A 24,283-nucleotide genomic window follows, 5' to 3' on the forward strand; every position below is an offset into this window, starting at 1 on the left:
ACAAGAATTGAAGGACAGTGCCTAACAGTTAGGGGAAGAGATGTGTTCAGTCAAAAGCAAATAAGGCTGGGCAACAAACCAGCAGGTAGTGAACAACTGGTCTGACATGAAAGTGGATATAATAGAGCAAGTAGAGAACATGCAGCTCATGTGACAGAAGCACCAACTCTGCTCAAGAAAGCGGTAAAGCTGGGAGGAAGGCATCATACATTAGCGCTCCAGCAGTCTGTAATGAAGCTTGAGGACTTGCAGGTATGCTTGGTGATTATATGTGCAGGGGAAGCAAGAGCAGAAAGTCTAGAGAGGCAGACAAGAGAAGGATATGGACACCGAGGGCAAAACTCAGTGCCTAAGTCTGAGAGGTGAAGACAACCAGGGGACTGACCAGGAGAGCCTGCTTCAGGAGAGGACGCAGAAAGAGAATGGCTAAGTTAGCTTAATGTAGAGTGAAGGCACCGAGGGGTTGTGATTGCTCTCTATAAATACCTTGCCAAAGAGGGAGAAGAGTTATTTAAGTGGAAAAGATTGTTGGCAAAGGCATATAAGTGGGTGTAAACTGAGTACTGGTAAATTTAGCCTGTGAATTATCTGTCAACCCATCAGAGAACTGAGCTGCTGGAACAGTGTATCAGTAGGGGTGGTGAGGGACAAATAAGCTATATTATTTTAATATGAACCATTTTAAGCGTGAAAAAGATTAGACCTTAGAGTTCAGGAGTTCAGTTTCAGTCCTGTGTCCTAGAAGGACCACTGGTGTCTGAAAGAGCAGCTACTCAGCCACTGCTGCTCATCCACTATGTCCTGCACAGGGAAGGTTTGGTTTTTGGGTAGGGAGGAGGGATGTAAGGCAGAACCTGCCAGGGTCTTGCAGGCCATCACCATAGAGCAAATACATCCATCTTATTTCATAGTCCTTTGTGTCCCACCGGTGACAAAGGAAGAAAGCTTTGCTTTGTTAACAATGTCATACAGTTAATAAGAAGGGAAAGGGAATTTGAGGATTTGTTTTTTCTTCACAGGAGGTCTGATAATGAAAAAAATCTTCACAGGAAGAATATTAGCACTGCCTATACTGTGCCCACTATTATTCTCTTCCTTGCTACTTCAGCAACTCTGTGTAGTTAATTGGCCTCTGTGCTCTTTGATTCTTCACTTGCTCGAAGGACAATAAAGCTCAACATCTCACAGGGCAAGAAATTTGCAGTTGCTCCTGTGTAGTTTCCAACCCCAGCAAGGGCCCCTGAATCTTACCCTTTCCTGCCAGCCCTTGTTGCCCTGTGCTGCTAGAAAAGAAACTGTTGAAAAAGATACACTTTCATTTCTTTACCCTTAGCACAATTTACTTCCTATGGGAACTGCTGAGTGTAGATCACAAATAGTTGGTTAAAATGATCAATGGTTTCTCTCATTGAAATGAAAATCTAGTTATAGGATGAAGTGTGTTATTGTTAGATTTACAATGGTGATAACCAGCAGAAATGTTGAAGAGATGGTTGCACCAATCCATTTTCCTTTATAGCGCAACCTTGTGGAAGTTGACAGTTGCTATGGTTTCACGTTGTTCAACATTAGTTCCCTGGAAAAAAATATAAATAAAAGCTTGTTTTTTCATAGTGAATGAGGTATTGTTGTGTAAATTGAAATCCAGGCAGATGAAAGGAATTTGAATTTGAAAGGATTTTCAATAAAAACATTGAAAAAAGGGAAGGAAGAAACATTGCAGTTTACAGAAACAAACTAACTTGGAGGTCATGGAGAAATTTGAACTTCAGTAAATTTCTTGGAGCAGCACAGATGTGGTTACAATGATGGTGCTTTTCCACCCTCCAGCTCTCAGGTGAATCTCACTGCTCGAGATGACTCCTGCCAGAGGTATGATGAAAGAGGGGAAATTAGTGCTGAGACAAATTGCTCAGTTGAAAAGGCTTCATTTTGTTTGATGTCTTCATTGGAAAGTTTTCCCAGAATGAAAGAGCTGTTCTGTCTCATGCAGGAAAAAAAACAAACAGTATACAGTTCAAATGAAAACAAAACAAAACAGAAACGAGGAAGAATCTTTTATCTGGGATGAAAACACTGTTACAGCATTATAATGGCTCTGCGTGGTTTGATTACATTATGCACCTTGTGTTTGTTGGGTTGGGTTGGTAAACATCCGTTTTTCTCTTATAGATACCTGTGGGTATTGTCACCTTCTCTAGCTTGTTATTCTCGTGTTCCACCTTCTGCTGAGCACACCGTCTGTTGCCCAGATCATTTGACAGAGTGACCAGGGCCTTTGCTTAACTTGGAGGAAGGAATGGATACTCCAGTGGTCTCTCTATGTATAATTTATATAATTTAAGATACTCGACAAAGTATTTCCACTGAGCCTGTCCCTGGGGTTCCCTGCAGGACAGCAGTGCGGCAGCTACCTGCAAAGTTCTGGTGAGGTTCCACCATTAATGCAAGGGGAAAGGAGAACCCACCTTCCAGTATTGCTTTTTTCCATTTCTGCATTTGCATTATTAGACGTGTGTCTGTGAAGATCTTAGGGCAGTGCGTTGAGCTAATAAGCTGTGTTTGCAACAAGTTAGAATTGACGCCTTCTAATTCATCTCCTGTTGTCGAAATCTAAATTGCCTTACTGATCCATGTTTGAAATAATAATGTAAACGGTTAAGGTTGTTTTCATTAGATTAGTTTTTGATGATAATTAAGATGAAAGATCCGATTTAAAAATTATTTTTGTATGAAAAAATGGTACGAGCATTGGGTGGTTATCTTCTAGATCTAACAGGGCCTGCAAATTATGGATCATTCAATAGTTTAGTGACATTAGGTACACCTCTAATGATGAGAAGATATTTTCCATCCTTTTGAAAGTCAGGCTCTTAATCTATTTATGGAGTTATTAATTCTCACAACTTTTATGGTACATCTTCTTAATGTGCTAATTACTGATTGCTAATTCAAGATGAAGATTCTCTGAAGTGCAGAAGCAATTGTGATGGTCTGCTTGTTTGTATTAGTTTTCTCTAGTTTTTTGTAGGAGTTAGGGTACAGGCAGGTACGTTGGTTGATGAAACAAGAACTCACACAGAATTGGTGTACAGAAATGAAAAAAATAGTTGATGCATGACTAGTTATAGGTAGAAAAATCAGTGCTGCTGTTAGAAAACACAAATACTTCTGTGCTACAAGACTGGTTGTGTTTGTTGGGAGATGGTGTGTATTTGACAGGACTGCACAGGAGCAGGCTGGAGCTTTGTTGCATTTGCAGGTGAGCCCCAGTCTGCCTGGAAAAAACTGCAGGGATGCTTGGCTGCCTTGTACTGACCAACTGTGTCCTAGGGCCCATCGTCACAGCATGTGTTGAGCCTGAATGTATATAGATTTTTAGTTCCTAAAGAGCTGAAGTATTACTGAAAAAGGTTTTCTGCTTGTTTTAGTCACAGCAATTGCAGTTGAAGGTGAAACTGCTATAAGAAAGAAAAAGGCAGTACGGGGATGTATATACTGGCCTTTCTGGCTTGTGGAAACCTGTAAGCTGCAGTTTAAGCAGTGCTTGGAGCAGAAGATACACTGAGAGAGCCAAACCCGAGTGCTGATACCGGGGTGTTTCAGAACACCTTCCCTTTGAGGGTTACCAGAGCCCTGGCAGCCCCTGTGCGGAGACCCTGGCTGTACCAGCCTGAGCGGGATGCAACGGTAGTCTGGAGAGTAACTTCAGCTGGAAAGGATTATTTTCCTGATATACTGTCCCAGCTTGCAGCACTTTGTGGCTCAGTTATTTTCTGAGTCTTTTTTTCTTTTTTCTTTTTTTTTTCCTCATAGGGGACTCCAGTTGTACATTTGGTGTGTTAGACATCGTTTACTTTTGTGGTCTCTATGAGGCAGTGGTGGTGACGGTATACGTGATATGGTCTAGTCCCATTTCAACATTGCTCTCTCCTAGTTCAATGTAATGCCTTGTTCCACTACAGCTGTCCTGATATTGTGTAAAAAGCAGACTTCCTCCATCTTTTCCAGGTCATTCATAACTTTATTGATGTCAGTCTTGCCACCCACAGTTACCTGTTTCCTACATTAGCAAACCCTAATGTACATAGTCTGTCCAAGGATTCCAGCTATTCTGTATTTTAACATACTCTTTGCCATTTCTGTACTTCTATGTATATCATTTCTGTATCCTTTCTAAGATGGGATAACTAGAACTACACAAAATCTTCAAGACACAGGCTTTTGATGGCTTTGTAGTGATAAAAATTTATATTTTTTATATGGAAGGAAAAAAGGAGAAACATCTAACAGTGTTTACCCTTTCTGGCAATGGCTGAGCCCTGAGCTGACACGGTCGAATTGGCTGACTGTCGTGATTCTGAGGTGGTGCCTAATTGTGTCCCACCAGCACGTAGGTATTTAGGATAGCTTTTCTCTGGCTGTTTGCTGATGCTGAATTTAATTCATCAGTTTGTTACTCGGTCACTCAGTATTGGGAAATCCTTCCCATGACTCTTCTTGGTCAGCTATGATTTTCCCCACACTACATAATTTCACATCACTAGTAAATTCTGTTAATTCAGTGCATCTTAAAACTAAATGTGTTCTTGAGCTGGTTCTCAGGAGGATGTCAGAGCCCCTGTCAGGATGTTAGGTTTCTCCCATTCTCTCTTGCAAAAAGAATTAAGTGTGAAATTGGTACTTTTATAGATGGTGAGATGGTGTCACGTAGGGAAGCCTTGCTGTTTTCTGTGGTGACACACATGCCTCTGCCAGTGTCCCAAACCTGAGATGATGACTGGGGCAAGTGCCTGTGTTCAGTGGGGTTGGATAACTCAGTAATTTGTTGTCTGAATGGGGGGCGGTGCATATTTTTCATGACCGGCTTAATTAAAAGGCAGAAGAGCTGCTAAATAAATAAGCTTTCATCTGAGCCCGAATAGCCTCTAGAAGATGCTTTTAATGCAATTTTACTCAAAAAGTCTGTTTGTGTATTTCTCAATTCCTTTAACCTTTGAGGATTGCTGGTTCCTGCTGCTTTGCAAGGAGCTCTGTACCGACAGCATTGTTGACTTCCCGGTACGTACCTCCAGATTGCCACTCTGCCTGGCTGCAGACACATACATATGCACACCTCTGCCCATAGATATCCTGGTAGATCTAGATCGCCTTTGGGAAACCCAGCAAGTTCTTTCCTTTAAGTGCTGGCCGTTACTCCAGCTAGTGGAAACCCCGGGCATACTCATTTAGCCCCCAGCATCGCAATCTTGCCTGGCTCCCACTTCCTCCCTGAAGAGGTTTTACAGTCCGTGTGGCAAGGCAGCTTCAGTACCTGGCGTGTACCACCAGCATTTTGAGTTATGTAGAGCGGTAACTTCAAAAATTGGATGTCTTGGCCAGAGAAGGGAGCAGTATTCCTTTTTTTTCATTGTTATATTACAAGGTTTCTTAATCTTTCTAGTAGTGTAGTAATTACAGGAGTGTCATAGCAGTTCTGACCCTTTGAAGCATATTGCAAATAAGCAGACATGATCAAATTATTTTAAAATCACTGAACTTCAAGTAATGCTTTGTTAACTCTCTACATGTTGAAAGTAGGCATAGATCCTCCCTCCTCACTTTTTTCCCCCCACAGAAAAATAAAACACAGCACTCAGTGTTTCCAGAGCTGAATTCTCTTAAAATTTAATTGAGGAAACTGTGATCCCATAAAAAAATAGGAAAAAAATCCCGCCTTAGCTTGGTTGTTAAAACCAAATTTCATACATCTGGAAAGCACTGTTCATTTCTCGTGTTACACAAAATTAGCACATCAGCTGAATGGGAAAGAAAACAAGGGATGTCACATTCTGCCAGTTATATTTATATTGTGCTACTTGTATCAAATGTAAAGGAGAAAAAATACCAACATACAGGAACATGACAAATGCAAAAGTAATAGACCATTAAATACAGCCTAACTCCATTCGTTACTGGAATCTGCTCTGGTAAAGATCGGGTTTCTTAGCAAAGAGGGATTACCTTTCTGCATCTCGCTCCCCAGAAGCTATGGCTATTTGGACATAAATCTTTTCTCATGACCCACCCAACAGGTGGATGTTGAATTTGAGGTGCTTGCAAAACATTGTCATTAGATGTGAATTATCTGCTTATCCCTTGGGGCACCTTTTCATTGTTGCTTGTGGGATTTGTTCGTGATATTAAGAGCAATAAGCCGAATAAAGATGTGAAAGTGCACGCTAGTTACTTGGCATCATTCCAGTGTGTGGTGCTTGTTCTTCTTACTAACAGAGATCCTAGTGAAAAACAGCAGTAAACTTTGTAAAGGGAAACCATATGTCACCAGAAGGATAAATTGTAAGAGCGAAGAAAAGCGGAATGGGCTCTTAATTTTGTGTCTGTATTCTGGGTCTGGATGGATCATAATCTCTAAGCTTTTGGCACCATTCAAAGCATAACAACAGTGATAGATATTTCATGCAGAAGTTCAGTGCCATTATAGATAAACTCCCAGTATTCATCAGCTCCAGAGGCACTTATGCTTGTACCTAGCAAAGCCTCCTGACCCGAGCCAGACACAGACAAGCAACCCAGAGAGTGTATTATCATTTGAGGCAAGATTTAAACTAATACAGTTTATCTAAAAAAAAAAAAAAAAAAGCAAATGAAAATGATGGGATGACTGGTTGTACTGTGTATGATTCCAAATTTAGATGTAGTTGAAGTGAAATCACTTAATTTTCGTATGTCTCCCATATCCCAAGCTTTGACTGCAGGAACTTTTTTCCTCACTACATGCTTATATTGTGCTTTACAAAGTAGTGGTGTGATCTCATGATAGCATCTGGCCATTGCAGAAGTGATGCATTAATGCTATTAGGACTAGCAGTAACACCTACAGAAGATCATCATGTAAAAACCCTAGCTTTCCAACTAGAACAATGGTGTTCAACCTCATAGAGGATTGTTGATCCCTTAGTACTTGTAGTTTCAAAGTCAATGAAATTATGATTTATAAAATGATTTATAAGTCTTCAATGTAAATCTCTTCAGATGCCTTTACTATCATATCGTTGCATCCGTGAGGGTCACAAATTGATGTGTATAAAAATGTTTGGTTTTCTGTTAAGACTGTAGAATTTTAAATAAATTGGATTGTAGATTTAGGAACTAGTGTTGGAACTTAGAGTGCATTTTTGTTCTTTTTGTTGGGGGTGGTGGTTGGTTGTTTTTTTTTACTCGAGGATCAGAGACTATGCAAGAGCTTGAGTGGAATGTGATAAAACAACCTTAGTATCAATATCCCTTACTCTAGCCTATGATTGTTCTGAAGAAATGTATGCTGCTTTGTAACACTTCTCTCTCCATATGAAAATACTCTTTATGTCAACACACAGGGAAATAGGTAATTTTACTGGCAGAATTTCTGGGCAGCAAAATAGGCTTAGCAAAAGATGGACTGTTCGGGTTTCCAGCTGAGATTCCATTAAGTGATTTTTTAACAGTCTTGCTGCTTCTCTGCTGCTCTGTAACTGCTGACTCTGTAGAGGGGAGCCAGCATGGAGTAATTAAAAAACTTCTCAGAGTGCTCTAGGAAAAGCTCCAAATACTAGACATACTGTAACACAAGAACAGCACAGAAGGATGTTTGCCGTTCTCTTCTGCTTCAGCTGTGTCAATTTGCAAGAGATTAACACAAAAGGAACTTCTGTTATTTTTCATTTGATATTAGCACCTGTGGGGTGCTCCACAGTTGTAAACATAGAGTTTAGAGCTTGGTTATGAAATATAAGAGATTGTTGATAGGAAGTATTTGAACTAGTATTTTATTACATTCATTATGTAAAAAAAATCTCCATAGAAGAAACGGCAGTATTTAAAATGCATACATATTCCTTTCACATTTTTCCTTGTTATCTCTGTAGGTTTTTTAGTTTTCCTCGGTGCAGTTGATAAAAGAGAAATTGATTTTTTTTTCTGTCATTTCAGTATCCTCCTGTACTGTGTAAGCTAGTCAAAAATTTTGTATCCATGCTTTCCTGGAAGATTGTGAGTAAATCAGACTCGTGCCTACCAGGAAGCCCAGAGAGAGTAAAAGTGGGAAGTCTTAGAGAAGACCCCTGGGATGAGTCTGTCCATATGGGAGTCTTTCAGCAAAAGAGAAGCTATTTCTGTCTTCTGATGACCTAGGAGGTCATCAGAACTTCATTTATAGTAAAGAAGTTTTAGCGTAAAAGTCTAGGCAAAATGCTGGAAATGCTATCAAATGTATGGAAATGTTGATTCTGACAGTATTGGCCAGGGGTTCGGCAGGAGAGAAGAGGTGCTGGAAGTTGAATGGCATTCATGTGAAAGCAAATTCTGTGAACAGCTTACTTATCTTGCATCTGTGAAAAGCTACAAAGTATTAAATATTTTTGTAAAATAATCTGAAATTTCCTTCCACATGATGTTTCCCCATATAGGATGTCCCACTAAGGTTGGTGTTTTAAGTGCTCTAGGCTCATACCCTCAGATGACATTTCAGGAGTGCTTGATCTTAGTTACCAATGTAAAAATGGTGTTTATGTAGACCATGGGAGATCTTAAAGATAAGTAATAATATTTCATACTTTTTTTTTTTTTTTTTTGTGAAAAGGGAACCTAAAATTTCCAAAGAAATAGCGTTTAAGAATTTTCTCTGGCAGAAATGGCTGATTCTAACTTTAGTTTTGGCAATAGTGGCTGTGAAGCCTTGGGCAAGTTACTTCATCTCTGAGAACAACAGCTTCATGGGAAAATGTGAGGATTTCCCTCACGGATGCACTTTGTAGCACAATCAAATAGTCTTGGTTGAAATTCTAATTGAGCACAAAGTATTAAGTTCATTGAAGTGGCTGGCCTAAGCTATAAAATATAGAAGTTGCAGGTCCACCATACGCTTTTAATCCATACTAATGCTTTTCCCTTGATTGAGGCAGAACTGCACTGAAACTGGGCTGCCGTTGTCTTAGATCATTGATCAACAGCATTTTTTAAGTAACATTGAAAAGCTGGTTTAGGAAGAGGAAAAAAAATGTGTAAATTTCTGTGGTGCAAAAAGTTCCTGATGTGAATTGTCAAAATGAGCTACACATCTTTTTGTAAGATTGTTTTCATTAGATTTAGACAAATTAAAGTATCCTATTGGATACTCTGGAAATAAATCGATCTACAGCTCCCATCTTCTCAACAGAGCAGAAGTCCAGAGTTCCTGAAGCAGATAGGTGGTCCTCAGAAAGTTGGTGTTTAGCTTTTAGTTAATTTGAGTTGTGAGTTTACAAATACAAACTTCCTTCATTTTTCCAGGTAAAAAGTTCATCTTGGACAAGATAACATATGATGACAGCAAAAATTTTCCATTATAAGAAGGCAGCAGTGGAAAATCTCTAGTTTTTAACCAACTTCAGCTGGCTCTAAAAAAAAAAAAAAAAAGAAAAGAAAAAAAAAGAAAAATCTATATAGCAGTTGTTAAGATACTGAAAAAAATCTGGGATATTTTATTTTTTGAATTACAACTTGGTGTTTCATTAATGCTTGTGAATATAGCAGGGTTAAGCTATTTAATGACAGTATTGCTCCAGGCAAGATTGTACTTTACCAATAATCTTTTATGCATGCTAATTAGGCACTAATGATATGCCAGATTCAAAAGGGGAAATTGTACTGTAATTGTACTTTAGGAATAAATTAGGATCTGATGGGAAGTACTGTCAGATTTTTGCTTCTGATGAGAATTTCTGTGGGCTATACCAATCAAAAGGGTAAACTGGAGTTTCGAACACTGTGCATATAGGAACTTTGCCACGTAATTATCCTTCTTATGTGCAAGTGCAGGGTCTCACTTAGGATGCAGAGGAGCTGGTAAGCCCACTCCTGCCGCCCTCCTGCAGCTCTTGATCTCCTTGGTCTCAGGAGGAGTAACGCCATGCCTCAAGCTTCTGGGGCTCTGCTGGTGAGCAAGGGATGAGCATTTCCTCTGCTTCTCATAACCTCCAGCCAGCAAAGCCTCTGCCAGCCTCTGCTGTTCATCTCAATTGCACCTTCCTGCGGCTGAGCCTTGCACTGGGAAAGCAGCAGTGTCACTGTAGCAACTCGGCCCTAACTCATCTCTTTACCTTGTTAGAGCCATCATCTTCCTGGTTCTGTTCTCACTCAAACGCACTTTTTCATTTTGACAGACTAGTACTACATGCCCCATTGCTCAGGCTCTGGAAAAGAAATCCCTTCGCTGTCAGAGCTCATCTTGAGCAGCAGGCCCCAGTTCTGCCCTCCACGGGCTGTGTTGTTGCCAAGAAGCACTGGCAGCTCCTGACATGTCGATAGGTATGGATGACATAGATATTGCCTGTACACAACCATAAGAGCAGAATTGGGACCACTTCTGTGACCGTCTCCTCGTTTCTTCAGCAAAGATTTTTTTTTTCCAGTGGTCGCAATCATTTTGGCCCTGACTGAGGGAATGGACATAGCTGTCAAGTGCATTTATCCTGGTGCTTTGAGCTGTTTGCTTCTTCTGAAGAGGTTTAAAATGTCACCCACATGGAATATTTCAGCAACAGGGAAGGGATTACTGCTGACATTTTTTTTGCTGTGCAAGACCAGGTTTCCTATCCAAAACGCTTTAGCAGAGCTCCTCCATCCTGGATGTAGCCTTGATTACCCTCTCGTAATTTTAGCTGCTTGACTGAGGCAAGTGATTTAGGGGCCTGTTGGCCTCAGTCTCCCTGTGTTGTCAGCAGTCAGGCAGTTTAAGTGGGTGATTCAGCTCTTCAGGGGGCCGTGCTGGCTGACAGAAATGCCTCCTCTTGTAAACAAGAGGCCAACCTCAATTTTTGCACTTGCTTCATCCCACCCTGCCACATGACTGCTGTTCTTGTAATTTAAGAGGAGTCCTCTCTTCTGGCTAAGTAATAACTGAGGAATTGTCTTTCCTTTATATCTATTTCCTTATTTATACCCTTTTTGCTGTATGTGAAAGAGAATGTTTAAACAGAGTATTTTGAGGACTAGAAGATGTAGGGAAATAGAAAAAAATCTTATGTTTCTTTTTTGCTTGAATCCAAAAAAGTCCTCAAACATTTCCCCAGCTATATCGGGTATTTTACTTTAAAAAAGAGATTATTGTTTGCATTCCATATATTAGCTTTCAGGTAAGCAAGGCGCCTCTTATTTTTCTGTCTTTGTGAGCAAACAAGCATAAGATGACTGACTTCAGTTCCAACAGGGTTTTCAGAACCTGCTTCAATGTGGCATTTTGTCCTGATCATTTGAGGTGTTTTCAGATACCTTTGTCATGTGCCATATAAGCAGACTGTCTTACTACCATTGACAATTCCCTTGTGTATTTAGGAAAAAATACCTTTTAAAAACATTTACTCACACAACTTTTGTATTTTCTTTGTTTAACTTTTCTTAATTTCCCTTCTTTTATCAAAACCCATTATGCTCTTTGCTTCCAGAGTATATAAAAGTTGTCATCTGGTTGGAGAACACATGCTTTCAACATGTATTCTCAATATTATTTCAACATTGTTATTGTTGTCAGCAACATCTTAGGGCCATTTGCAGCAGAGTCAAGTATGCTTTCAGTAAACCTTGGCATTCATTTATATTTTCCAGCTTGCTTATACTAGAAAATGAAAAGTTAGAACAGAGAGAAGTTAGAAAAATACTGCTAGAAACGTTTGGCCTGTGCAATTGCTTCTTTTGTGATTTTTTTTTTTCATGTTATGTTGGTCTCTTTTCTTAGTCTGGTGTGTTCATTGTAGAAAATCATGGGGTTTCTACTTAAGACCTGCTCAGTTAATGGAGACATTGCCTCACATTAGCAGACCTATTCGTGAGTGACCTGTAGGATTTGAAGAGTAATACTTGTAGAAAATTACAATTTACATTTAATCTGTAGGGTTTTGTATTTGTTTTGGAATAGTAGAAATAGTGTTTTCAAGCAGTGAGTAAACCTGAGAGGACTCTGATGTTATCACATATATTCCCTCAGCAGGGGAATCAGTTCAATTTATTAAGTTACCAGAAATTAGTTAATTAATTTTAATTAGAACAGTTTTCTATTATAGCACGTTTAACCTGAAGGCTCATATGTACAGGCAGAGAGTACTGCAATCTTGGATTGCAAACTATATACTAATATTAAATTCCAGACCAAAAACTGTTCTCTGTTTCTTTTTAATTAAAATTCCTGGCATTTTCTATTAATGATTACTATTGTAGGTTCCAGAGACAAAGCAGAAAAATACTTTACACCTGAAAACTTCTGTATTAGTTTATTAGAAGGACAACTGAACACCACCAGTAAGAGCAGGAGACCACATCTGCTTCTCTTCAGTTGAGTGGAATCAGCTCTACTCTGCAGAACAGCAACCACAATGTAGGCTCGATTCCCTGGCTACATAAGGGTGTTGTGTACCAAGAAACAGCCTAACTCTGTGCTCCACACTAAAACCCTTTGTTCAGATTTTCATATATATGTACACAATGCTGAACCAATGCTTAATCTGTTCACAAGCCATCCTTGCACACCCTTGAACTTCTGCACAGCTGCGTGTAAATACTTCTCATGTCTTTCAAGTACAGTTGGTTATGGTTTTATTGCTTCTGCAAAAGGGCGTAGTTATATGTCACACTTCTTTTGAGCTTCATGGGTAACAAAGAAAGATTGAGGGTGGTGGTTGCACGCAAGTGAAATACCCATGTCCCCAGTCAGAGGTAACACAAATACGTTAAGGCATTATTTTGTGGTAGTCAATAATCAACATAGTATTTTTCTTACACAGAAATAGGTCACAAATTTAGAAAGACTGAATGAGAACATAACATTCTCTTGTGTTTTAAAGTTTTAGGGGTTTGTTTCTTCATTTTGCATGTTTAGTTCAGGTCCGATGAGGGAGAGAGAGAGAAAGAAATGGGTAACTCTTTAAAGTGTCAAATCACAGCTTTCAGAAGAAAACAGTTCCAAAGAAAGATCTATTAAAACTTTATTGGACATGTTTTAAGAAGTTACAAATGTTATGCTGTAACTCATTCTGTTTTGATTATTTTTATGCTGGAAATATCTCATCTGTGAATGTGAAAGCAAGTAAAGACTTGGAGAACAAGAAATATCAAAGCAGATTTTTGTTCTAGGTTGTTCAGTATTTACTAATTTTCTAAGCTGTGTCAAAACATCACTTTGTCCATCTGCCTGTCTGCTTGTAGAATACTACCACCTGGTTTAAATATTTTATCAGCAGAGTTTGAAATGAATCATATTTTTGTGAGCTGGAAAGCAATGCATGAATCTTTCAGTGCAAATGAAATATTGGATAAATCTTTATAGCATAACGCAATAGTTGTTTTCTGTATTGCACCCGTGGAATTACTTAGCTCTCAAAGCTACAGTTTATTTTCTGTTGTTTTTCTGTCCAAAACAAGAGTTACTGTAAATCAGTGTTGTGCTGCTCACTTCAGAACAGCTATGTTGATTTATTTCTTTGGATAGACGACCTCATTAGCCCAGCTGGGCAGACGTCAGGTGCAACAAAGATTGAAATCAAGAGTTGTATTTGTGAATAGCAACTTTAAGGAGCCTTCCTGTCTTCAGGAGTGTCTTACCTTAAAGTCTAATTGTCTGGGCTCTTCCAGGGTGAGCAATGCATTCTACCTGTGTTTGGGAAGCCAGAATATCTGTCTGGTGCTATCAAGCTTGTGTTTATTTTTTATTTTAGTTTATTTTTATTTTATTTATTTTTTTTTAACATATCTTTCAGGGTTATGGTTAAAGTGAAAGCTGAGTTTCCAGAAGATTTGGCAGGGAGACTGTTCTAATGCTTTTCCAATTTCTTGGGCTACAGTCAAGGATGGCTTGGAGCAAACAAGAATAAAAATATACCTTTTTGGTTGGTCTAGGCCAAAAAAAAAAGAAAAAAAAAAACAACTGCAAATTTGTTTAGTGTTCATTTTCATAAAAATCAGCTGTGAAAGACTTAAAATGTTAGAATGGACTTCATCATGCTTGTGTGTTGATTTGTTTAGTGTCAAGATCAGGCTTTACCATATGGAAGGCAATCAGGGACAGAAGCAAGGAGGATGCAGTTGGTGAGAAGCACAGGGGAAGCAGCAGCCTGGGGTAGGAGGGCTGGTCTCAGCAAAGGGATGGGAGGAGAGGTAAGGAGATGGGAGCTGAAAGGCAGGGCTTGTGGCAAACTGCTGCAGTGCTGCTGCCACCATCCCTTGTGAGGCCCTGGGACCTTTGTAAAGGCTGGTGGGTTACGTGCAACCCAGGAGCCCTGTGTGCTCACATTATGTACACAAATTTGTTGAATTTAGATTGCATTTAGAGGTTGTGGGTAGCTTATTCTGGAGGCTGAACTCGAATGTAGACTGAATGCCTCATTTGATGCATAATGCTGCCATTCCGTAATTGTTAAAAGATGGGCTTTCGTGGTTTGTCAGCCCCTAAGGCTGCTCATAAGACTACCCCAATGCCAAAACCACGATGACTGATTTATCAGTTTTCTTACTGTTAAAGCATATGAGATAGTAGTTGCAGTGGAAGACTTGGTAATAATGCTCATAGGTCGCCTGGTTGTTGGTGAAGAAATATTACATACTGTTAAATCGAGATGGGATATAAATTGTTACAGATAGTTAAGATTTCTTGCAATAATGTTGGTCTTTACAGTCCCTGCTCTTCTGGAATTAGTGAGCCCTTCAGTGGAAAGGGCAAACGCAGTAATGAGGCTGATGGTGGAATAGCTTTTTCCTCTGGGCCAGCACAAGTGTGAAGCTGGAGGAGGAAGAGGGAGCAGTGCAGCCCGTCCCCTCCTGCTCAGGGCCTGTGCCCCCGTGTGGATGCATTGCTGGAATGGAGTTGGATTTTGCTAAGCTGCTGTCCTCCTGTGGCACAGGCATAGCAGGAGCATATCGCCTGTCCCTGGGCTGGCAGGGAGCCATCTGCCTTGGCTTCTCTCCTTACACTTTAGCTCTGCCATGTGCCTGCCAGTGGTGACAGCACCAGGCAGGGCAGAGGGGACAGGCCTGCTAGCAGTGTGAAAGGGCTTTGTTTTGTCTCCACGCTACCTCTGTACTGACGTTTTTGACACCACCTTTTCCACCTCAAAGACATTGGTTTCTTGGAAATTTTTTTCTGATAGTGCTGAAAGTGCTCTGAAAGTTTCTTGGCAAAAAGTATTTTGGTGTCGAGGTGGAATATCTATCTGGTGAACAGCTTTGGACAATGAGTTCCTGGTGTGACATCAGAGGTGCCAGAAATGGCATCAGGCTTAATGCAGAGAGGACTGACCTCACATTTTCCTTTTCCTTGAGTACCTCACAAATTCAGGAAATGCGGTAATCAGTCATTTGAAGTAAGGTAGTCTGGTAATACAAAAGAAAACAAACCGCACCACCACCAACCACTGATGTTCTTTGCCCATCTGATCCTAAAATCCACCGGGCTTACACTCTTCTCCTTCAGATCTCCTGACCGACATGCAGTCTTGCCTGAAAGCTGAGCAAGTTTAAATGTTCTTTCTGCTCATTATTTGCAGAATCACCCAAACTTGTAGAAGGCTTTTAGCAACTTCTGTGCATTATGTTGCACGCCTGTCATGACCCTTCCACAGGGCTCATCAGAGGAAACCAGTCCTCTGCTTTACCTAGCAGTTCATAAGTAATTGTTGGTTAACAAGGAATTTTACCTCACAGTTGACATTCATGAGCAGATTGGAAACTATTATGTCCATAATAGGAGGGAGAGGCTCTGAATTTTATGGTATGCATGGCAATGAAAAGCAAAGCAATTGTCACATGCATTTTGGCTTGAATCACGACAAGAAGCAGATGTATGGCATGCCTTTTCCTTTGCTTGCATGTATGCCAAATGACGCAAAATTCTTAAATGTTTTCTGTTTTTTGTTGCAATTTAATCTTCTTCTGAATAAACTGAACATGACAGTGAGTCCATCCAGAGCAGTTGCATGGTTTGACATTTCTGTGACTTTTCTGAAAGTGTTTGATTTACAGTTATTTTCAAGAAAAGTAGGGGAAGGAATATATTTATATTGCGGTGAAAAGATTAAGTGTATTTTCAGGTTAGAAAACTATGAAAAGCATACTTTCCATTTACAAATAATTGATTATATTTTAACAGCACAGAGGCCAATGAACTCTCTTGTACAAATCAGAGCTTTATTCTTTGTGTTTAAATGCATGTCTGCTCAAAAATACAGCCATTGTTAAATCCAAATTTATCTGGTGAATCCAGTGCCAAGGTTGAGACGTGCACCATGTATGCCTGGGGGTGGTAACAGAGCTGTGTGTAGGGAGGCTCTTCCTGATGAGTGTAGCACCAGGGTGCCTGCACCACTCATGTTTGGTTTTTCAGATATATTACTGACTCCAGATTTCCATTTCCACTTAAATATGTCATCCTACTCTGAGCCTTCCTAAGCTCTTGTCCTCAGTGACAAGGAGTTCCACAAGCTGATTCGATATGGTGCAGAAGTGCATTTCCTTTCCAGTATTAATCCAAGGAGAGAGAAAAAGATTATGGGGCTCATCTCATGCCAAGGCTTGCATAGGTAGGTCCAACCCATTTGCAAAGAGTCAAATGATTATAAGGTCAGACCTCAGTTCTTAAGAAGTTCAGATGGTTGAGTCCAGTAAATGAGAGAACTTTGTTTTAAGCATATGAAGCTCAGTAATAAATTTCTCATAATCATTTTCAATCTAATAGGAGTTGCCTCTTCAGGGCTAATCATATTAAAGACACCCTTATTTTAAACATCCAAAACAGACTTGTAAAATGGTTATAAAGCTGCAAAGTACATTCTAAACTTGAACCACATTCCAAATTAGAGCAGTCTTTTTCCACAAATATGTGTAATTGCCACTGCTTGAAATGTGCATCTTATTTTCCTAGGCAATAAAACTAAACTTCATTTATTGCTATCTTCTGGCTTCCATGATTGCTTGCTATTCAAAAAGCAGCGTGAAAAGCTTAACTTGCAGGTTATGCAGATATTTGTGCACAATCAGTTTAAAAAAGTGAAGGTTTCCAAATCAGAAGGAAAGAAATGTCACTAAGTATTATGATGAGAGACTGTGACTATTCCAATTAAAGGACACGGGCAAAGGGCACTGGAACTCTTGCTCTCCCCGGTCTTTCTCCCTTGAATGTTTATTGGTAATAGTAATAATATAGCAACATGGATTTAAGTCAGATGGGAGGGGTTCCTTTAGCACTGTGTAAAGCCACAGAAGGAGTTCGGTAGAAAAAAGAGTGGCAAACAAAATTAGTATCTTTTACAAAAAGTATTATAAAGGCTGTTCACACCTGGAAATATCAGGCTTGTCTTCAGCCATTGCTGCATACATCTCCCAACTGCTAGAGTAACTCTGGCTCTGAAAGATGTAGAGGAAAACTTGCATCAAATGTTCTGGTGTTCCTCTTTAGTAAGATTAGTGACTTGAAGCTTTTTTCAATTGGAAACCGTAAAACAGAATTTCAGGTAGAAGTCTTGCTTTAATTGAATTACTAAAGAAAACACACTTCAGAGACTCCAGCCATATTATATTCTGTCCTACTGTGGAACAAGTCTGTTTTGTAACAGTTCCACATCAAGACTAAAGCTGGTTTCCTCTTCTGAGTTCATTAATGCCTGTTGTAACTGTAGTTCTTCTTTGGCCCAAATGACCTAATTCTTCAGATAGTTCAGGAGAAGAGGAAAAAAAACAAAAACAAACAAAAAACCTTTAAGCCATTTTATGTTTTTAAAATACTGTCTTGTTATTGTCATATATATATATTTGTTTTGCTTCTTTTCATTAAAAATTATCCTAGCATCCACCAGTAATTTTCTATTCCAATATTTAAACCATGAGAAGAATTTAATGGATGATAGTACATTTTTGAAACCCTTACTGCACACTGAATAATCAGTTATATCCTAAGTTGCAGCCAGCAATATATTCTATTACCGAGGAGAGCAGAGATGAAAATTTAAAGTTGGCTGAATGGTATAATTTGAGCAGAGTGATGAGAGATTGTACAGCCGTGGGGAATTGGCTGCATCTCTTAATTGCTCATGGCTGGGCTTTTATCTATAGACTTTTTTTTTTTTTAAGGGTAAATATTGGGTAGATATAACTGAATTACACTGAAATTTCTAATGTGCACTCAAATACATCTCCTCGTTAGGGGAGAAATTGTTTAGGAATAACAAATTGAAAGCTAATATAGTAAGTAGTTCCTTAAAGTGAGCACAGGCTCAGTTTTTAATTGCATTCCCTACAGAAATGGTAATAAGGATTTCTTATTCCTTGTGCACAGAAACAGTGAAATTATAGTTTGTTTTGTGAGCATCTGTAAGAAGAGCTGTCTACAAAAATCCCACTGGAAAGAAAAAGATTACACATCAGTCTTGTACTTCTTACCTTTATAGCAGTTCAGCAATCCCACCAGAGTCACTAGGTATGAAAATGATGTGGAAATAAGGCAGCCGGCAATATTTCATACTGAAGCTAGATGTGTGTTTAGCTTTAAGTATTCAACCTGAATCGTGTGAATGTACAAGAAACCATTTACTGGTGGGAGATGTTTGGAAGGCTAGTTAAGAAGTTTAGATTGCTTTTACCCACTTTATTCCCATCATAGACTTGTAATCTAATATAATCTATGATTGAGACTGGTTTTAATCCAGGATGTACGCAACATTCTTCACCTGGAAAGGTTCTTACAATAATTAGTTGCCTATATTTGGAACAGCATTTCCATCTTTGACTAGGTAACTTTCTTCCATAAAAATAAGGGCAGAGGACATGCAATCTTTTTGTCAGTCAGTCAGTCTAGGTGAATACCCAGTGTGAGGCAGTCGCAGCTAAATACTTCATACAAAAATCGATTGTTCCTGCCCCTGATGTGAACAGGCATGTTCTAATTCATAACAGCTTTTTCTTGTTTGCTGTGTTCTCAGTGTGAATTGTTTCAGAATTTGTCTGAAGGTGCCAGTATTTTGCAGCTTTGGCTGTTGTAAGAGTGATAACCAATTAAATGAATGCACTTGCCTACCTTTCATGTGAAAAGTCACGTCTTGTATTTTTGGTGTCCCCTTGGAGTTACAAGTGCTTTGTTTCCCTTTTTATCCATAGCCTTCTCCATTCTCCTCCCTTGACACTCCTGTAAAACAAAGGCTTCAATCTAAGAGTTTCTGTGAGCTGTGCTTACTGAATTGCATTTTGAGTTTGTTAAATATTCTAAAAGAGCAGCTCACCTCAAATGGAATCTGGGGGTTTTGAAGCTTGGCCATTCAGTTCATTAGCTTAATGCTGAATCAGAAATTCCATATTGCTGTTGTAGTAGAAAATAGTGATCCCTTAACACAGCTTTCATCTGACACATTGGCAAGCAGGCTCTTATTTTTGCTTCTTGATATACATTCCACTTCTCTCAAAGGAGTAGGAGCCCACCATCTTGTCAGTGTTTTGATTTATGATTAATTGTTAAAGGATCAAATTTTCTGCAGTAACATAAAACTTGGGAGTGGAAATATAAATTACTGTATTGTTTTCCTTGACACAAATAGCTGCTTTGACTTCAGGGAGTTTTATCTTGCCATGTTTAAGTCTCTTAATGATACCAGCAGGTACTTCTTTCCTTCAGAAGATTTATTACTTTTCAGTAAAGTAAGGGATGACAGAAGTATTAAAAAAGAACTTCTCTACTGTTGTGCTCTGGGGCTTCCTAGCTTGTTTTTTGAGTAAGTCTGGAGCTGTATGGAGCAGCTCAAGCAGAAGTGCTGTTAGCTTTGCATGCAAATTACCTTCAAAGTTATTTACAGGTCTGTGTGGGTTTCTGTTTTTTTTTTTTTTTTTTTTTTTTTTCTAGATTAGAAAAAAATATATTTTTTCTCCTTTTATTACTAGAACTTTTTTCCCCCCACTTTCTCATATGTGGTAAGAAGAAATAACAATGAAGCTCTGCATTGGGTAGGAGAAAGTACTAGGCATGAATGTTATTTCCTCACGCCTGTGAAATAACACTTTCCTCTGCTTTCAGAGCTGACAGTGGGAACTGTTTGTGTTAGAGCTTTGTAGCCTTAGAAATTCTAGAAGGCAGCCCACAAAGGCATTTGCAGGTAGATAGCGAAAGACAGCATTGATAGAGTTGACAAGTGAGCGCTGTGTTGCTGTCTGATGCTTATTGATTTGTTACTGGCCTACAAAGAGTTATGGCAATTAAGAATTGTGGCAATTAAGAATTAAGATCAACATTGAAGAATTAAGACTCACCATATGTGAAGTCTGTCAGAAGGTACAAATGAACGTGGCATGCCATGCTGAAAAAAGTCGTGAGGAACATTTACCAAACATAAAGATTAATCCAATTCATTCTACCCAAAGAAGCAGGATCATTTTGATAAAGCAATCAGCAGTGACAGACCACTGCCTTGGGGAGGCTCTTAACCAAGTCCTGGATAATTTCTTTGAAAGAGCCCCAGAAAATGCTTGGCTGTCAACTTTGTCCTGTTTACTGCCAATCAGCAAATTTCCGTTGAATAAATTAATTCCAGACACAGCCTATTGGTTTGGCTGTTCTTTCGAGCGCAATGCTAACATTGAGCTTGGATTAAAAGATACTTACGCCTTTGCATGGATGTCTTTGCTAGCTTCTAAGTCCAATACGTTGTTGTTAGAGTCTGTATACTGTGAATTCCTTAAAGAGACACTTTCACATGCTCACAAACTCTTGAACATTTCAGCACTCATGCAAGGCACTTAATTAACTGCTTGTTCATGAAGAAAAAATACTCGATGTTAATGTATAAAAGAATTATTTTTAATCTACAAGAAAATTAAAAATTTCTTAAACTGTTAAAAGTGGAAGAAGCTACCACTTTTATTGAATCTCTATTTCACTTCCCTGTGCAATTCTCAATTTTAGATGTGGTTTGAAAAGTGGATTCATGCAGGATTTCATGTTGGGAAAGGCCAAGGTTAGACTTGCATACAAACGGGAATTGCTTTATCTGTGTTCCTCATCACTCTCTACAACTGCCCGAAAGGAGGTTGCAGTGAGGTGGGTGTTGGTCTCTTTTCTGAGGTGGCAAGTCATGGGATGCAAGGGAACAGTCTCAAGTTGTATCAGGGGAGGTTTAGATTGGATGTATGGAAGAATTTCTTCTTGGAGAGTGTAGTCAAGTATTGGAACAGGCTGTCCAGGGAAGTTACGGAGTCCCCATCCCTGTAGGTGTGCATGAGATGGCTGCAGCGCTAACAAACATGGTTCAGTGATGGAACTCAGTAGATGAGGGTGGTGGTTGGACCTGATGATCTTAAAGGTCTTTTCTAACCTGGGTGATTGTACGATTATAAAATCCATTCAGGATTAAGAATTGCTCACGTGGCACCTTAGGCCTCCCTTGCTCAGCCACTTCAGTGTCTTTCTTGTAAACTGTTACTCTGACATTTGCATGTAGTTACTTTGTCCTTTTGAAACACAGCAATTTACTAAACCCCACAGATTCTAGGAGTACATCTATTTGTAGACCAAAGGATGGTCATTAACATTTCTTCACTGAGTTAATCTTCAGGGTGCTATTAGTGTTGATGTTGCTAAAGACAAATAGGCCAGAAAAATGATGCTGTATGACTAATTGGTACCCGTCTACAGTCAAGTTCTTCAGCACAGTGGTACAGAATCAAGTCTCAAGTGAGGAGTGACAACACTGAAGTCAATAATGTAAATCAGAGTGCTCCAACTGGTCAGCTGCCTGAAGTCTGTCTTGGAGGAGGCAGAGTGGCTATTACCCTAATGCCATAAAGCCAACTGCTCAACACCTCTCCACGACTGCACAGCTACCTGCTTAGAAGGTAGTTTCACTGTGTACATGAGAGAGAGAACATGGTAGTCAATGTCTTTTCTGCTTCCAACCTTCACTTTGTCTCCTTCCTCTGACACTACTAGGTGCCATTACTTTCCGTGGTGTCTTGGGGCAGCCCACGGCTCTTTTCAAGCACCCGTATGTAAGGAGAGCAGAGGTTCTTAGGGCGGTACAAATTCTTGCCTTTCTTGGTCAAGGCTAGGCGTGGAGGCGACAATTTACCTCAATCAGAAACTAATGAAAAAATGCCAGTAAGGCTGAAATAATCAGCAGAAATGTCCATTTGGGTTTCCTCCCTTGAAAATATCCACAAGATAAAGGACAGAGGAAAGGCAAACTGGTCAGAGGCTATCTTCGCTATGGAAGAGACAGTAGCTGTGCCCATATCATTAGACACCTCATGGGAACCATAGAAATGGGGGGGGGGGAAGTTAGTAGAGATCTTGGGATGTCACATCCACTCTATTTCAGTACATGTGCTCCAGCAAAGCCAGAAATAAGGAGAAAAGGCCCACTGTGCTAGAGATGTTCAAGCTGTTTTTTTCCATAGGACTTTTTTTTTTTCTTCCCCAAGATGAGAGAGTCTTCATAAAGGCTAAAACAGGACCACCAGTCAAGAGACTTCCTAGGGGGGAATAGGAAGATGTGCACAGCTGCTACTGTGTCTGTGTCTCCTTGACTGCAGATGAGGATGTGGGTGGTTTGAGGAGTGCTGTTGAGAGGCTGGCTGCCCCATGGACACAGCTCGCCTTGGGGTAGTGGCCCACTCTGAGTGCACATGTTTGCTGGGAAGAGGACCCACTTGTGGTTTTAGAGTTTGTATGAAGAAGTAATGGAAAGCCTCTTGTCCCTTCAGTCCTGTGAGACCAGCATGACTCCTGCGAAGTGCACTTGGGAATTTCAGCTGTGTGCATAGATGTTTTTCATATGATGTAGAGAAAATATGAAAGTAATTGAGTGGTCTTGCAGAATCACTGCAAGTTGTATTGCACAAGTGCTCCAGTTATATTGCCCCATCCTCCCAGGCTGTTTGACGATTCTTTTTCATTAATGTACAATACTCCCCTTCAATTAAAGCTACCAAGTGAAAGCAATAATGCATTAGCAACCACCATATCAGCAAAACAGAAAGGCTGCACACCAGTGTTCCTCAGCCCAGTATGTATTAACTTCCCCCCCCAAACGTTTAGTTTGAAATGACTCCTTTCCTGACCCACCACACAACGCAAGCTCTGCATAGTCCCTTGAAAACGGATATGAGAACATTTCCCAAAGCTCCACTTAACGAGCTGTAAAAATGTTTTTTATTTACCAAATCCCAGCAACGTAACCACAGCCTGAGCAATGTAACCAACTCCCTTCTCCCTGGAGCTTTGATGTTTACACTGTACATAGGAGAAAAGTTTTTGAGAGAACTCTTCACCCTCTGTTCTCCCAGGCTGTGTCTTCCCTCTTTCCTGCACGAACCCAAATAGCTGTGCGCGGGGCCTTGTCACATTAGACAGAGCAGCCTTTGCGTCCCAGAGCTGTTGATCAGTAGTGTGCTGTGTGATTGCTACCAGGATCCTTAGCCTAGTAGCCCTTATTCCTGAAGGACGTTAATGAGGAAGATTTGTATTATGTGCGTATTTTAGCTGTGCCAGATACAGCAATGGTGAGGGAGGAACGCCAGGCATTTTTGGATCAGTGGAGTCACTTGTGGGGTTCAGTGCTCAGAGCTTGGTTCTTATCCCAATTGCACCAGTGGCAAGAGAGTCTGCACTGAAGTTCATGAGCTATTCTTTGAACTGCTCTCAGTTAATATACTTCCACAGACAGGTATGCTTTTATGGTACTATATACTCACTAAGGAGCTGGTAGAAAGACTGAGTCTCTTCAGATGAAAATTGAATCAGGTGCTGAAGTTCAAGTTTGGATCATCCTGTACTGTACAGAAAAGCTTTAACCCTGCAGAGATGCACTGCAGGCTCTATTCTGATTCATAGCCTCCAGCTTTTACCAATATCTGTGGCAAAGAGCTAGAGACTTTTGCTTGTTTGCTCTGTATACTTCATGGTGTCACCCTTTTCTAGCTGTTGTGTATCCCATCAGGAGTATCAAGGCAGGAAAAACGATGTATGCCCAAGTTTTGCATGAGTGTTACTCATGATGGATTAGTAATCTGCATTCCATGTGCCAGACCTTTGTTCTTAGCATGCTGGGTTGCATACATGGTGGTGCCTGGCTGTCTTTGGCTCTCACTGTTGTCACCAATTACAGTCATCAGTAAATGACTGCAGAACAGTGTAGCAAATATGCTGATACACTCTTCAATTCTTCACTTCTTTCTCTGTCTTAATATGGGTATTCATGCCTTAGTTTTCTTTATAAAATATTTTAGGACTATAAAAAAAAAAGTGCAA

The 24,283-nt window shown here is 39.9% G+C and overlaps 1 protein-coding gene across 5 annotated transcripts in view; it reads left to right on the forward strand.

Moving 5' to 3' along the window:
• The window catches only part of LOC137861127 (glypican-5-like), a 418,126-nt gene that overhangs the window by 204,492 nt on the left and 189,351 nt on the right, over positions 1-24,283 (forward strand). The window contains exon 7 of one of the 5 annotated variants that reach the window (XM_068692226.1): positions 12,239-15,969. The exons of the other annotated variants lie outside the window; for them this stretch is intronic. Within the exon in view, the coding sequence (XP_068548327.1) occupies positions 12,239-12,350 (112 nt within the window). The 3' untranslated portion in view covers positions 12,351-15,969. Of the gene's footprint in view, positions 1-12,238; positions 15,970-24,283 lie in introns of those variants that run through there. 5 annotated transcript variants of the gene reach the window in all.

The sequence above is a fragment of the Anas acuta genome, chromosome 9 (assembly GCF_963932015.1).
Source record: "Anas acuta chromosome 9, bAnaAcu1.1, whole genome shotgun sequence".
Taxonomy (NCBI): Eukaryota; Metazoa; Chordata; class Aves; order Anseriformes; family Anatidae; genus Anas; species Anas acuta.